At 40.0% G+C, this 16,354-nt stretch overlaps 1 protein-coding gene across 3 annotated transcripts in view; it reads right to left on the reverse strand.

Moving 5' to 3' along the window:
* Window positions 1–1,540: 1,540 nt before the first annotated feature.
* LOC149218459 (uncharacterized) overlaps window positions 1,541–16,354 on the reverse strand; it is a 164,821-nt gene continuing 150,007 nt past the window's right edge. For all 3 annotated transcript variants that reach the window (XM_089384063.1, XM_089384064.1, XM_089384065.1), the window contains exons 4-5: window positions 3,439–3,777; window positions 1,541–2,638 (exon numbers count right to left, since the gene is read on the reverse strand). In XM_089384063.1, the coding sequence (XP_089240189.1) occupies window positions 2,066–2,638; window positions 3,439–3,777 (912 nt within the window). In that variant the 3' untranslated portion in view covers window positions 1,541–2,065. The remainder of the gene's footprint in view (window positions 2,639–3,438; window positions 3,778–16,354) is intronic.

The raw sequence follows: 16,354 nt of genomic DNA on the forward strand, positions 1-16,354 counted from the left end.
ACAATATGCCATTTAGCAAAACGTCCATGAGATTCATTCATGACTACCCCTCTTTTCTCTTCATCAACAAACGGAATGTTTTTCTGTTCTACTTTCCTTCTCAATCTCAATCTAGATGAGACTGTATCTGATGCAGGGAATCCAACACCTTCAATGGAGCACGTACTGATCAATGATGTAGCAATAGCATGACCATTAGTAGTTGCAACACATACTAATCCAGAATTAATAGCAACATTTGAATCCAGAATGCCCTTGGCAGGGTTCAAATTAGCATTGCACTCCGTTGCAGAACCTGGACATGAAGGAATGCAACTTAAAAACTTTGAGAGGCTTTTAGAGGGTTTGGGATCTTCAATATGCAATCCGAACACCACTGTTTCTGATGAGTTTAGTTCCAATTCCTGCTTCAGTGGTCCATGCTCCAAGGAAGTTCCTTAATTATGTAGAACCTAAGTTGCAGGAAACGTGGGCAGGGGGTCCGTTTCCCCAGGGGAAACGAAACGAAACTCGTTTCCCCGTACCGTACGGCCTGGAAACGCGTTTCCGGCCGTACGGCCACGTTTCCGGCCGTACGGCCACGTTTCCCAAAACGGAAACGTGGCCGTACGGCCGGAAACGCGTTTCCAGGCCGTACTTGCCACGTTTCCCCAAAAAAACACTTGTTTTTTAAAATTTTTTTTTTTTTTAATTTGTTTTTAAATTTTTTTAGGGTTTCCAGGTAGTTCTAGAAACCTATTCTAAAGTTATAAAAGAGCAACTTGGCTCATTCTCTCATCACATCATTCATGCTTTATGATTGCACATATATATAATAATAATTTTTAAATATTTTTAATATATATATATATATATATATATATATATATATATTATTATATATATTCGTGTTTCCCCGTTTCCAAAATTTGGGGAGGTCGCGTTTCGTTTCGCTTCCCGTTTCGGAAACTCGTTTCCGTTTCCCTGTTTCGTGCAACTTAGTGTAGAACCTTTTCAGGTAGTGGGTCCTTGCCTAAACATGCTGGTTATGTTAGTATTCCTATAGTATTTTTAGATGCGGAGTTTTCACTTTTATGAACGTGATCTATACTTGCTGGCTTATTGCAATCTAATAAATATAGTTCAGACAAAGTCTGATCACTTGTTTTAGGATTGGACATTTTATTTCTCATAGACATAGCTGGGCAAGAATTCCCAGGGCTTGATGATGGTGTCAAATCCAGAGACAGTGACTCGAAATCGTTCATCTTTCGTAGTTGTCTGAAAGATATTAGTGGGCCCCTCAATTATCTCTGAAGGTTCCTCGTTTACAAATAGCCCATAAGAAGACAAATATTGAGGCATTGATGTTAAGTTATGACTAACAGAAATGCTTTTAACATCTACAAAATTATAAATAAAAGCAGCAGAGTTTGCAGCATCTACAATTTGATCATGTTTTTGAAAAGACAGCCCTGCACCCAACAGACGTGACTCAAGTAGTTATATTTTCGAATTTAATTATTTATTTTTTTGCACCCGTAGTATCATACAGCAATCATCAAAGAACAATAAGTTTTGTCATTCTAACCTGAATTTTTTAGTGTTGAGAAAATCTTTAAAGTGCACATACCATCAATTTGACCAACCATACATGTTGGCAAAGCTTCAGACACAGAATATTCATTTTCCCTGATATTCTGCATCCAATACTTGGTGAGTGGGGAAAACTCCCATCCCTTTTGCTCCTCTTGTGCAACCAATGAACATCAAGACCTAATAAATTAATAATGTACATACATGCAAACAAACCTATTAATACATCCCACAATTCACCAATTTAATGAGAAAACAATGGCAACAATTACTGCTGCCTCCATCTTCACAGCAAAGCTGGTGATCTTTCCCAGCCACAAGAATGTGGATGTGGCAGGTGCCAAGTATGTCAGATAGAAAAATATCACGTGTTTGAAAATCAGAAGCATCTATTTTGAGCTATCTAAAACCTTCAGCAAACGACTGTTCATTGTCATCGTACTTTATTGACTCTTTTTCTCACCTCTGAGTCCCATTTCTGCCCAGTAAATCAATCGAAGTGCAGTTGCTGCATTTCTGGGCCACTGTCAGACCAATCATTTGGTGTATTCTGTGTGTGTCTTACAGTTACATCGTTTTCATTTCCTTCTGAGGAATCTTCCATTTTGTGTAGTTGCATACAAACTCCTCTTGCAGCTGTACCCTCAAATGAAAATCCTTGCTTATGACTCTCCAAAACTGGACTACGAGAGCATATCTGGATTCCAGTTCCCTCACGATCAAACGATGGATTAGGGACCTCCCATAAGCAAGAATCATGATTCTCCAGCTCCCCTATGGAAGGTATTAGATTCTTGACTTTTATATAACCTCCATTCAAAATATCAGCACAGCTATCTCCAAGGGAAGTATGATATGCTTTAGAATTAGTATAGTCCTGTGAGGCCACAGACAACATTTCCCCTAGCATTCTTTCTTCTTTAAAATATGCATCCATACGTTCATTTGGAACTCTGTACTGAGAAAAGCTTACATTAACTGGAAATTTTGGGAACTCACTTTCCACAGATGGAAGACATGCAGATTCACATTGCATCCTTGGAGTGTCTGGCATAGCATCAACCTGAAAAATATCAAGATGGTTCTCACAATCTGTAACATAAAAAGAGTTCATAATTTATTGGACATGGTATAACTAGTAGGCAGACAGGAAAGTAACAAGTAACCAATGTGAAATCTACAAGCCAATTGAAGGAAGAAATTGGAATGTAAGTTAATTCATGCTGTTCAAAAGTAAATTCAATAAGTCAAACGAGTAAAATTATACACCCTTGTTCAAACAGTAATGACGAAAGGGGCTGATGTGCATTTGATTAACCTGCCTAAAAATTCAGAAGACCTTAGGAAGTCGGAAGAAACTAGAATTCATTTGATGAGATATAACAATTTGAAACAATAAAGCAGGAAAGTAGCATGCAAGCAACACTAATGCCACTAAAGTATTTGCATGGAGATGAAATTGCAATATAAAAAAACTTTGCTGTTTAAAGGTGAAATCCAACAAGTAAAATGGGTAAAATAATACACACTGGTTCATACAGGAATAAACAAAATTGATGATGTGGGTGTTATAAACTTGCTTAAAAGTCAAAGACCTCATCCAGATTCCACATGGACGATAAAAATTATTTAGTATAGGTATGAAGAAGACTCTGACAAAACTACACTCTGGCTTGAAAATTCAATTTGCTTTAAAATCACAGACACAACAAAGACAGAAAAGGGATTCATCAATACTTTGGATGCAGCAAATAAATTTTCATGCTCCACAAAAACCTGAAAATAATCTAAACAAGACCTAAACATAAGCCATACAATAAACCTTCAGAGAAGAAAAGGAGACATACAGAACCAACAACAAACCTGTGTGTGAATTGTGTCCTCCTCAGCTAGTACACTTGAAGAGTTTGAACTAGTGTCATCCAGAAATATGTCTAACCATTTCGTAAGTGGCGCACTATCTCCAGTTGTATCAATTAAAATCTTCGATGATATTTTTGATGGTAAATGTAAATTTGCATCAATCCCCTCCACTGGCTTTGACGGATCTTCTGATTGCACTTCAATGTCACCAGAGTAACCCGGGGAGGGACTTTTCTTTGTAGGAGATAAATCACCCTTCTCAAGTGGTGCCATGTACTGTTCTCCACTTTTTGCACCAAGTCCACTCTTCTTGAAAACACGACATAAGACAAAAGCATTCTGCAAAACAATAGCAAATTATAATCAATAGCCACTTAATAGACTGCTGATAGTTATAATTCCACACTTAACTAATGAACAGTACTTACTTAAAGGACCTACATAACTTCTAGACTCTCAAAAAAAGGAGAGAAAATTATAGGCACTACATCAGTGCAGTCAGTTATTCCCTAAGTTGCATGATACAGGGAAATTGGTACAAGTTTCCAAAATCGAAATGTGTTGGAAACATTACCCCTTTAAGTTTCGGAAATGGGTAAACACACACACGATGTGCAATTTTTTAAATAGCACATTATTTTGAGACTTTGAAAGAAAGCATTATGAACAAATGAGCAAGAACATTTAAATGGAAAACATAAATGACAGGCAATGTTCCACCATCACTTTTATTGGGATCCTCGTCATTAGTATCACCCTTTGCCTCTTATCTGCCCTTTGCCTCTACCTCAATCCTACATTGCGATTTTGAACACATTGATGGAGTTTGATGTGGTACCTTGAAGCTGCTTGGATAGTTGTGAGTATGTAGTCTTTCCCTTCTTGGAGATGCTACTTATTGGTTCAGACTTCAGTTAGTGTTCTGGGTTGGGGAGGACTCAACTCTTTGGTTGATGGTCATGGTTGAAGGTCTTCTCATGGGTTGTAGATGCTACTTTCATGCATTTGGATCACTCTCTTGGCATGTGGACGTTTGCTATTTCATCTTTCATCCTCTTCTTGGAGCATCTTAATGACTTTGTATGGTGACGTTATGATGTCAATTTGTCACTAGGGGTAGGGGACATACTACATGGTTCTCGTGTCTTGGATTTTCATGTTTTGGATTTGTTATGGGGGCATACTTGATGATTGGATGGCATTAGAACTTTTTTATGTCCCCTTCTCTTATGTTGTTCATGTTGATAGGTGGTTGTCAATGTGTCATTGATGTCAACCCAAGCAGCACCACGAGCTACCCCAATCTTCATCGGAAAATTTGCCATGGAAATTCATGGTTTCTCGTCTCCTAATCACTCTAGTTAGATTCTCCTCGAAAAGATCTTTCTAGCAGTATGTGGCATGCCACGTAGTTCTTTACAGTTTGTAAGTTATTCATGTTTAAAGATGGAGACCCTCATCAGTGAGCTAAAACCCCATGAGATGATGACATGGCACACCTTTGCTTATAGTTGACCATTAAACTTATTGTAAGAAGGTTGTTTATTATCCTATAATCTAAGAAAGGGCATTATTAATACTTTTAATGCTTTCTGCCTAAGTATATTCAATCATTGGCATTAGAAACCTCCCATCTCTCAAAGCCAACGGTCTCCCTACCTTGGACTACAAGGCACTTTTGATATATTATTCTTTTCAAATTTCTTAATTCCTAACGTTGCCTCCTCTAATGGTTATCATTGAAACCCCTTCTAAATGGTTATAATTGCACAACGTTCATGTTAGAACCCCTTCAAAAACACATAAAAGGACACCTAAACTATGATCTAAACTATGTACCTAAATGAATGATCAATTGCCAAGTGTGTGGTGGAAGTGTGTAGCCAGTTGGGCAATGTGGTCCAAGTGCATCATCATCATCATCGAATAACCGGGACATGAGCAACTGATGGGTGGTTCTGAATGATCCCATGGTGTGGCTATCTTTGCTATGGTGGACGCCCATGGCTCTCAACGCGCACCCTACAAGTGTTGATTTTGGGTAGCATCGGATGTGCTCTAGCCTTGAAAATTGGTGGAGAGGCTAAGGCACATGAGATCTCCAAGACCCAGAAATTGTTTGGAGAAATTCCACCCGGATGAGGAGTTATTAAAATAATTAATATTTTTAATGAGTTACCAAGTCTAAAACTTATGAAAATAAAAATATTAATGTGTATTAATAAAATATGGGTGAGAAAGTTCTAAATGACGAGGATCAAGCTAGTTTTAATCTTAGCCATTGATTAGGGACTTAATCTCGGTCGTTGATTCATCAACAGGAAAAGTATAAGAGGAGGCTTGAGGGTTAGTTGGAGACACACCAAGTGATCAAAGAATTTGATTCTTTGGGACGAGGTTTGCTGAGGAAATTGAGTTAGTGATCAGAGTTGCAGTGAGAGGCAATTCAGCAAGGGATTTTCATTCGAGGTTGAAGAATACATAGCAGAGAGGCAGCGCAATGCCGGGAGAGACAATGCAGGCTCTAGAAGGGCTGACGCAGTGAGACGCAGAAGCCACAGAGGCTGACGCTGGGCCTCAGAGGCATCACTGGGGAGATTCTATGGGGCAGACTGGGAGAAGATCAGCAAATTCTAAGCTAGGGGAGGGTGTCCCAACTCCTAGAGGAGTGACGCAGTTCCAAAGCAGTGCTTGGAGCAACTTTCGCTCCCAGCATAGGGAACAGCTAAAGTCTTTGTGGGGTTTGATCATCCATTTGCTGGTTTGCCGGAATATCTGTCTCCGAATAGAGGTACTACTACCGAGGATATTCTCTGTTGGGTGAGCCATTTCTAGCACCCTAGTTGTATTCATGAAATCTGCTTAATAATACAAACCAGTGTTACTTGGGAGCGGGAGCCAATACGGGGGCGAGAGTGACATTTTCAAAAGCTCCCGGTTTGGGAGCGAATCCTGGAGCGTTTTTTATATATATATATATATATATATATATATATATATTATATTTTTATATTTTGATACATATATGTCAACAAAAACATGTAGAATTATGAATTAGATATAAAAAACATAAAAAAAAACATAGATTGAACCATATAACAACAATCATCTAAAAGTTATAATATTCATCAACCACGTCCACAAGTTAGTAACATACAACATATTGAGTCTCGTGATTCATCAATCTTAAAATTTCAAGCTTTCAAAATTCAATATATAACATTTATCATCATTGATCACCAAAGTTGTACTTGTAAGCTAAGTGTAACCATTACAACAAATAATATCTAACATGAAATGAAACAACTTTCAACTTTCATGAAGCATCATATTCATAATTCATTACTAATGAGTTATAATTGCCAACTTCAAACTTAAATCATCATATATTGTTTGAAAAAATATCATAATAAATATGAAAGAGTCAATAGTTATAAAAACTACTAGAAACTAGAAAAGATGAGTAAATCTGTCAGACCAGGCAGTAACTCCTCAACACAAATTGATTTGTATATTACATTCCTTCAGGTTGGTCTTTATTATATACCTGAGGGAGAGATTGTTCACTTCATCTCCCGATGACTGTTTATATTACTTATTATTTATTTACATTATATTCACCCAATCCTTATGATTAGGTGTCAACATTCCCCCCCTTAATCTGAAGGGATGTTGGTGAGTCCAAGCATCATTCTGAATCATTCAAGCTTTTCTCTTCCAAGCGCTTTGGTGAAGATGTCTGCAATTTGCTCATTAGTGGAACAATGACGGAGATGGATTGTTTTGGCCTCAACATGATGTCGAATCAGATGATATTTAGTATTGATATGCTTCGTTCGATCATGGAACTTTGGGTTCTTGGCCAACTTTATTGCAGAGGTATTTTCAATCATGAGTGGAGTTTATTGTACTTGTTTTACCTGCAAATTTTCAAGAATTTTCCTGAGCCACACAATTTCTTTTGTTGCTTCTGCTGCTGCCACGTATTCTGCTTCTGTTGTGGAATCTGCTGGAACTGATTGTTTGCGTGATCTCCAGGAGACAGCTCCTAATCCAAGACTCATAGCATATCCTGAAGTAGATACCCCAGTTTCTTTGTCTCCATCGAAATCTGAATCAGAGTATCCAATCAAGCTGAAGTCGTCCACCTGTGTATACTTGATTCCAAAGTCTTGAGTTCCCTTCAAGTACCTTAGAACTCTTTTTGCAGCAGACCAATGTCCTTCACAAGGCTTTTGCATAAACCTGGAGAGGATTCCAACAGAAAATGAAATGTCTGATTTGGTAGTAGTTAGGTAGTTGAGACTTCCTACAAGCTGTCTATACTTTGTTGCATCCTCAAATTCTTTTCCTTCAATAGATGTGAGCTTTAAGTTTTGTTCCATTGGAGTGGTAAGAGGATTACATTCTGTCATGCCAAACCTGTTCAACAAATCTCCAATGTGCTTCTTTTGAGAAAGAAATATGGACTTCAGAGGTTGGGTTACTTCAATACCAAGATAGTAATGAACATAGCCCAAATCAGTGATTTCAAAACCTTTCCCCAATTCCTTCTTTATGGATGCAATGTAGCGTTCATTGTTCCCTGTCATCAAAAGATCATCTACATATACCACAAGATATACAACTGTTTTGCCAACTTTCTTGACAAATAAAGTTGCATCATCAAGATCATAATGTTTGAAATTGAGTTTCAGAAGATGCTCAGTTAGTTTTTCATATCAGGCTCGCGGTGCTTGTTTGAGGCCATACAAGGACTTCACCAGTTTGCATACTTTATGTTCATGTCCTTTCACAGCAAATCCCTCAGGCTGGGACATAAAAACATTCTCTTTTAGATCTCCATTTAAGAAAGTTGTTTTTACATCCATTTGATGGACTTTCCAACTGTTCTGAGCTACTAGCGCAAAGAGTGTCTGGATGGTAGCCCATTTTGCTATGGGGGCAAAAGTCTCCTCATAATCGACCCCTTCCTTCTGTGCAAAACCTTTTGCCACAAGCCTAGCTTTGTGCTTGTCAAGTGAGCCATCAGCTTTATACTTGTTCTTGTAGACCCACTTGCAGCTAATTGGTTTGGTTCCTAATGGAGGATCAACCAGCTTCCAAGTGCCATTCTTTATGAGGGCAACATACTCCTTTTGCATTGCTTCTTTCCATTCATCATGAGAAGCAGCTTCTTTGAAGGAAGTTGGTTCAAAATCTGTAGACAAGTTCAATTCACAATCATAAGAAACATCTATATCAACAGATAAATTAGAATCATCTACATCACCTCCATTTTGTTGGTTTGAATTTCTAGTTCATGTCTTTCCAACCTCATCAGGATGAATACTTTCAAGTGTCTTTGTCAGCCACTTTGGGGGACCTTTTTCAGATGGTCCAGGCTGCTCCGCTAATTGAGTTGGGACTGAATCAATATTGAGTCTCCCAATTTTGTCAATCACATCACTTAAAGCATCATCCGTTGTTGGAGTTTCATGCAGGGGAGAGTGTTCTTCAGAAGAAGATTCCACATGTTGATCTAGTATAGGAATCCCCCCTTCAAGATGTGGAATCTAATTATCAAATTCTTGAAATGATTTTGCTTTTGCGAATCTATCCAAGCAATCAAGTTGCTGCTCAACAACATTGTCAGTTTTGGATGATTCAAGAAAAATTAAATCTCTAGATACAACAAACTTTTTATTTACTTCATCATAGAGACGGTATGCTTTGGAGGTGTTTGAATACCCCAGGAAGATACATTTACGACTTCTAGCACCAAGTTTGTTTCTATGTACCTTTGGTATCAAGGCATAACAGGTGGAACCAAAGACCCTGAGATGCTTTACCAAAGGAACATGTCCATACCACATTTCATATGGAGTCTTGTTTCTAATAGCATTAGATAGACATCTATTCTTTATATATGCAGCTCATAGAACAGCATCAGCCGAAAACATTATCTTTACATTTTTGAAGAAGAGCATGGATCGTACCATATTTAATACTGTCCTATTCATTCTTTCAGCTACACCATTCTGTTGGGGATTATAAGGCACAGTTGTTTGATGTTTGATCCCATGTTGGCGAAGATAGTTTTCAAATTCATTTGATGTGTATTCTTTTCCATTTTCAGTGCGAATAGACCCAATATGAGATTGTGCATCATTTTCAATCCATTTATGAAAGTTCCTGAATGTTTGAAAAGCATCAAATTTGTTCTTCAATAACTAAACCCAACACATTCTGGTGTAGTCATCAATAAATGTCATCATATATTTATTTCCATTTGCAGAAGGAACATGCATTGGACCACATAAATCTGAATGAATGAGTTCATGTTTTCTATGTGCTCTTGAATGTGAATCATGAAAAGATTGTTTGCTATGCTTTCCTAGAATGCAAGCATCACATTGCTTAAATTTCCTAGGAATTGTAAGCAAACCAGCAACACCATTTTTCTTCAACAAGCAGAGGTTGTCATAGTTCAAATGTCCAAGTCTAGCATGCCATAATAAACTTGATGGAAGTGTACCTTCTTCATGATGAGAATTGTATGAGAAATGTTGTGCACGAGCAGAGGTACCTTGCAGCTTGAGAAGCCTTTCTTCTTCTATTCCCCTCATGACAAGTGAGTGGTCAGATGCTTTTCTCACCTCAAGCTTGCCATCAAACATATGAATGGAGTGACCTTGCTAGCGGATGTGGACCAAGGACAACAAGTTTCTCTTCAGCTGTGGGAGATAGAGAACATGATGCAGAAGAAAGTCTGGAAGACCAAGCAATTGAAGCCTGATTGTGCCAAGCCCTGATGGCTTGATTTTTGATTGGTCTGCAAAGTATACTGCTCCATCAACATTGTCAGTAAATTCTTCAAAAAAAACTTTTCTATGAGTCATATGGCAGGTTGCCCCTGAATCAAGCAACCAATCATTTTTCCAAGAAGCAAGTGAAGCATTAAATAAATCTTCATTTACTCCAATATTACATTGTGCCACAACATAGTGAGTAGATTCAGGTGCTTTACCTTTGTCTGTATCATCAGTTTTACCTTTCTGTTGGTTTCTTTGCTGCTCAATTTTGTCCCATGGTAACTTGCATGTAGAGGCATCATGTGATCCATTTCTTTTGCAGTGTATGCAGTGCAAATCTGTCTTTTCTCCTTGAGAATGTCTGCCCCCCTGCCTCTGAAATATCTTCCTCTTGAAGAATCTTGAGCAGGATCCCTTTCTTTATGAGCAAGGCACACAGCCTCTTCAAAAGATTCAGGGGCTGTCTTCTTTCCAAAAGCTTTCTCTCTTTCAGCAAACTTTTTCACAAGAGAGTCAAAGGTGATATCTTTGAGATTTCCATTTGCTTGCAATGACTCAAGATAATTGGAGTAAGTAGGATAGATTGCCTTGAGAAAAGCAATAAGAGGAATATCCAATTCAACCTTAGTGGATTTAATATCATGCATTATAGAATTTACTTCAAATGCAAGAGCAAGAGGATCATTATTTTGCAGTTCAAGAGTGAAGAGTTTAATCATGAGTTGAACAACTTCAAGTGCAGAATGTAAGTCATAGAGTTCTTTCAGCTTTTTTAAGGCTTCAAAAGCAATTGAAAATGGCGAAATATGGCGACTCACCTCTTCATTTACAGATGCTACAATTAATGCATAAGCTTTGTTGTTCTTGTTTTCCCAAATGACGAGCTCTTTGTCTGAGGTAGGTTGTTCTGGTTCTTTGTCTCCGTCTCGAACACACACTCCTTTCCACAACTCATTGAAAATAAGGGTGTGTTTTATCATCCGGGACCACTCAGGATAGTTCTCCTCGCCAATGAGAACTATTCCCACAATGGATATGATTGAATGCATTGTAAAATCTTGTACTGTAAAAAAAACTGTGTACTGTAAAAAAAATATACTTCTGCTGGCAAAAATGTGCTTCAGAATAATACAGCCTTATTCTTCCTTCTTGATTAGCTAAGAATTTTATTTGATATACAAAGAGTAAAACTGTATTCTATATAGAATGTCAACTGCTCAAACGCCTATCATAACTTGAATTCTGATGTAATTGGAATTTGTCAAAAAAATGGACGGATGCTTTTCTCAAAAATGAATGGTATCAAAGCGTTCACTTTTCACCGCACGCAGGTGTGCTGATCATACTTTATAATCACGCTCTTAAATAAATCTTCATGAAATAAATCTTCAAAAAATAAATCTCTATTAAATAAATCTCTTCACCGCACGCATATATGAGAAATCTGGTAATACGGATTTGTCCAAGAACAAACCCAAGCCTCCGACGATGTCCAGGATACCAGCAACAATGCTCTCAATGCCGCAGCCACACCATGCTCTCAACGCAGCAACTACACCATGCTCTCAATGCAGCAGCTACACCATTCACGCAGTAATTCAGTAATGCTCTCAATGCAGCAGCGTGGAATGAGCAAAGGTTCAGCACTCCATCATCACACACGGCAGAGATGGCCTTCAATCTGCTCAGAACAGTTATGCAGCAATACAATTATGCAGTGGGCGCAGAACAGTTATGCAGCAATACAATTATGCAGTGGGTGCAGAACAATTATGCAGTGGTTATAAAAAATACCACATGGACAGTATGGCAGAAAGCCTAGGGAGCGCAGAGAATAGAGGGACAGAATATGGCAGAAAACCGATACAAGGAGTTACAACACAAAAGCTAATTTTGGAAGCTGGCACTAATACGATGTCAGACCAGGCAGTAACTCCTCAACACAAATTGATTTGTATATTACATTCCTTCAGGTTGGTCTTTATTATATACATGAGGGAGAGACTGTTCACTTCATCTCCCGATGACTGTTCATATTACTTATTATTTATTTACATTATATTCACCCAATCCTGATGAGTAGGTGTCAACAAAATCTATTATCTATTGCTTATGCTTGGGCCTCTTGCCACCATGAGAAATGTCTAGTTTTTTAGTCTTGCTGGAAAATCAAGATCTTTGTCATTAATATCACCCTCTAAGCATTAATATCCAGAGTTATCTTTGTCATTACCTCTGTATCTGTATAGGGATCTTTGTCATTAATATCACCCTCTACGCATTAACATAAGATAGAAAAAGCATAGCATGTCAAGTCAAGATTTTTTTGAGTGATGCGTACATTTTTAGGAGGGTTATGATAGAGGAGTTCGACAACCAATGTCACTAACATCAAGGTACATAGAGGGATTGGTGCTCTTGTTTAAATACGAGCTCCATACCCTAATACATGACAAAATTCAATGGAAATATTGCAATCCTGAAAAACTGATAAGTCTACTGGATTTTGAATGAAATCTAAAATTCCACTTTCTCCACATGAAACCCAGTGAGGTCAAAAACACTCTCAAACATCCCGAGTCATTTCATGGTAATATTAAAAATTTAAGTAAAAGGGCCATATGCTTGATCATTAAGTTGCCCCACTCAAAACTTATTTGTTTCTTTGAAAAAAATTGCATTTGGAACATTACTGCAAAAAAAAAAATTGCAAAAAAGGCTAAACGCTCCTGAAACACTCCTGAAAAGGCAGGGAGCATTTTTTTTTAGGGAGCACGCTCCCGACCCGCTCCCGAGTCGCTCCCACCCGGAGCGCGGATTGGGCGCGAGATCGAAGGGGGGGGGGACCTCCCCCGCAACACTGATACAAACCCTCTATATTCTGCATTGATTTTCCCGAATTGGGTTTTTTTGGGGACAATTGTCCAAAAACAACGGTGTCCCTTATGTTATTGTCTCAATTTATTTCAATGCATAAAATGTATATTTGTGAAGGCTGCAATAGAGTTTACTTCGATGTTTATGCAATTAAATAACTTGTTAATGAAAAGAACAAGTAGGAGATTATAAACCAGTAATTGCAGTAGGGGCTTCTGATGTGTTAGATTCAGGAATTTTCACATGGTATCAGAGCAATTGCAGATCATAGACAACTGAAGACACCAGCCGAGAAATTTGAGAATTTGCAGCAAAGAAGCAATTGTCCCGAGAGACAACATTGTTCCAAAGCCGGAGAGGCAGAAGGAGTAACGCAGTGCAGAAGAGGTGACACAGAGGCTCATGCAGTGCCTGTGTCAGCATTCTATGCCGGGAGAGAAAGACACAGTATCTGGGAGGAGCCCACGCAATAGCTGCGTCAGCCATTAGGGCCAGCGCAGAGGCAGAGGAGCGCAGATCAGGCTCACAAAGGGCCACGTCATCTTTCTAAGCCAGGAAGGATTGACACAGTTGGCCGGGAGGAGCAGATTCAGTGCACGCAAAGATTGCGCAGAACTTGAAGGGCTCAGATTCTTCGAGTTGTCGGGGCTAAGGGAGTTGTGCAGATTTTGATTTGTGGAGCTAGTGGGACATTGTTTCTGTCGGTGAAGAATAGTGTCTAAAGAGACTGAACCAAGGTAGAGGGAAGCATTACCTCGATAGATTTATAGCCAAGAAATCTAGATCTGAGTTGCAGTGGCAAAGGAGGATTGGAGAGGAGTGATTCGACAATTGGCCAGAGGATTTTCAAGAGGGAAATCAAGACTCAAAGGGAGTCTAAAAAAGAGGAGCAGAGATGGCAGTGAACGAATTGAGGGCTCAAGACAGATTGGACGAAGCTTCCAATTTTTTCATCTAGAGGGCCAGGATCCTGGCAATCCTAGATAAACATCGCATCAAGAACTATGCCTTAAAAGTAGTAGTTGTCCCAGTTGACGCTAATGCAGCTAAGAAATTTGAGGAGGCCCAGGCGAAGGCGAAATGCATGATCCTAGACGGGGGATCAAGGATCATGTCATACCACATATTGCTGAGAAGACGACTGCAAAGGAGATGTGGGACACCCTAACCACCTTATACTAGGGCTCTTCTGTGCAGCGGAAGATGTTATTGGAGAATCAACTGAGGTCATATCAAATGCAGAAAGGAGAGGAGATAGATCCCTTCCTTCTCAGGTTGCAAGGGATTCGCAACCAACTTACTTCCATGGGGTCTACTCCAGATCCAGAGTTCTTAGTCAAGACTGCCCTGAATGCAATATCCAAGGAGTGGGAGACGTTTGTCCAAAGCATTTTGGGCAGAGCAACTCTCCCCAATTGGGAGGAGATGTTGGCAGCTCTTCGACAGGAAGAGCTCAGGAGATTGACCAAGGCAGGGAGTAGCGGTAAGGGAGTGCGAATCAAGGAGGAGGAGGAGGATGTAGCTCTCGAATCAGCACGACAGCAGGGGCTACAGAAGAGGAAGAAGAAAGACATCTCCAAGGTCAAGTGCTTCAACTGTGGGAAGCTGGGACATTATGCCTCTCAATGCCCCAAGAAGAAAGGCAAGGGAGAAGCTTCCAACTCAAACGCTGCTCCAGCAAAGGCGGAGAAGGATATCGAGACTGATGACAATTGTGCCATGAGTGTTCATGCACTACTAGAGAAGAGGTGGGGACACTTGGAGCTGTAATCGAGAGGAATACAGAAGCAGGGGCAGAATCCTTGAGGTGCCCAAACTCTTGAATCACATACGGCTACGGGAGCCCTTAACGACAGTAGCATGATGACAGGTGTCAGGTGGAGCAAGGTGTGATGGAGCAACAATGGCAGAGCTAGAGTGTCGAAATCTGAGGTAGCACAGTGGAGGTTGCAGCAGTGCGAGAGGCACAGAGGTGTTTGCAGCAGCGCAGTGGCAGCAGAGGGAGCATAGGATAGAAGCTAATGTAGCTTCAGCATCACAAGGCTTCCAGACTGACCAGGTTGTCAGTGATTGGGTGAATTTAGTTACTTACTTCTCAGTAACTAAGTTGCAGTGCAACAGTTAGCAGTGGCAGTGCTATGGGCAGCATGGGCAACATTTTTTGAGAGGGAGTTGCAGTACAGATGTAGCAGTGGCAGTGGCAGTGTCATGGGCAGCAGTATAAGAAGCAGCAGTGTAGTGGATGTGGGGCAGCAGGCCAAGTATCAACACAAAGGACCGATGCGAAGGATCAATGTGATGCTTCTATGGTGAAGCATTGCTAGAACACATTCCTCGCTAAGAGGGAGTGTTAATTTTGGGTAGCTTCGGATGTGCTCTAGCCTTGAAAATTGATGGAGAGGCTAAGGCACATGATATCCCAAGACCCAGAAATCGTTTGGAGAAATTCCACCCGGATGAGGAGTTCTTAAATAATTAATATTTTTAATGAGTTCCTAAGTCTAAAACTTAGGAAACTAAAAAATATTAATGTGTATTAATAAAATATGGGTGAGAAAGTTCTAAGTGACGAGGATCAAACTAGTTCTAATCTTAGTCGTTGATTAGGGACTTAATCTTAGTCGTTGATTCATCAATAGGAAAAGTATAAGAGGAGGCTTGAGGGTCAGTTGGAGACACACCAAGTGATCAAAGAATTTGATTTTCTGGGGCGAGGTTTGCTGAGGAAATCGAGTTAGTGATCAGAGTTGCAGTGAGGGGCAATTCAGCAAGGGATTTTCATCTGAGGCTGAAGAATACATAGCAGAGAGGCAGCGCAGTGTTGGGAGAGATTGCGCAAGCTCTAGAAGCGCTGACGCATAGGGCTAACACAGTGAGATGCAGAAGCCGTAGAGGCTGACACTGGGCCTTAGAGGCAGCACTGGGGAGACTCTATGGGGCAGACTGGGAGCAAATCAGCAGATTCTGAGCCGGGAGAGAGCGACGCAACTCCTGGAGGAGTGATGCGGTTCCAGGGCAGTGCTTGGAGCAACTTTCGCTGTCCAGCATAGGGAATCGCTGGAGTCGTTGTGGGATTTGATCATCCGTTTGCTGATTTCTCGGAATATCTGTCTCTGGATAAAGGTGTTGTCGCGCAGATTGACACGACAACGCTCAGACCGGGGGCTGTCACTCTGATCCCCGATCCCTCCGTTTAAGCCTGTCTCCCGCTGCTAAGGGGGGTAGACCCTGTGAGATGATGAGAC

This window comes from Pinus tabuliformis, chromosome Q (assembly GCF_031772625.1).
Source record: "Pinus tabuliformis cultivar Carrire ecotype Pingquan chromosome Q, CPIR1, whole genome shotgun sequence".
Classification (NCBI taxonomy): Eukaryota; Viridiplantae; Streptophyta; class Pinopsida; order Pinales; family Pinaceae; genus Pinus; species Pinus tabuliformis.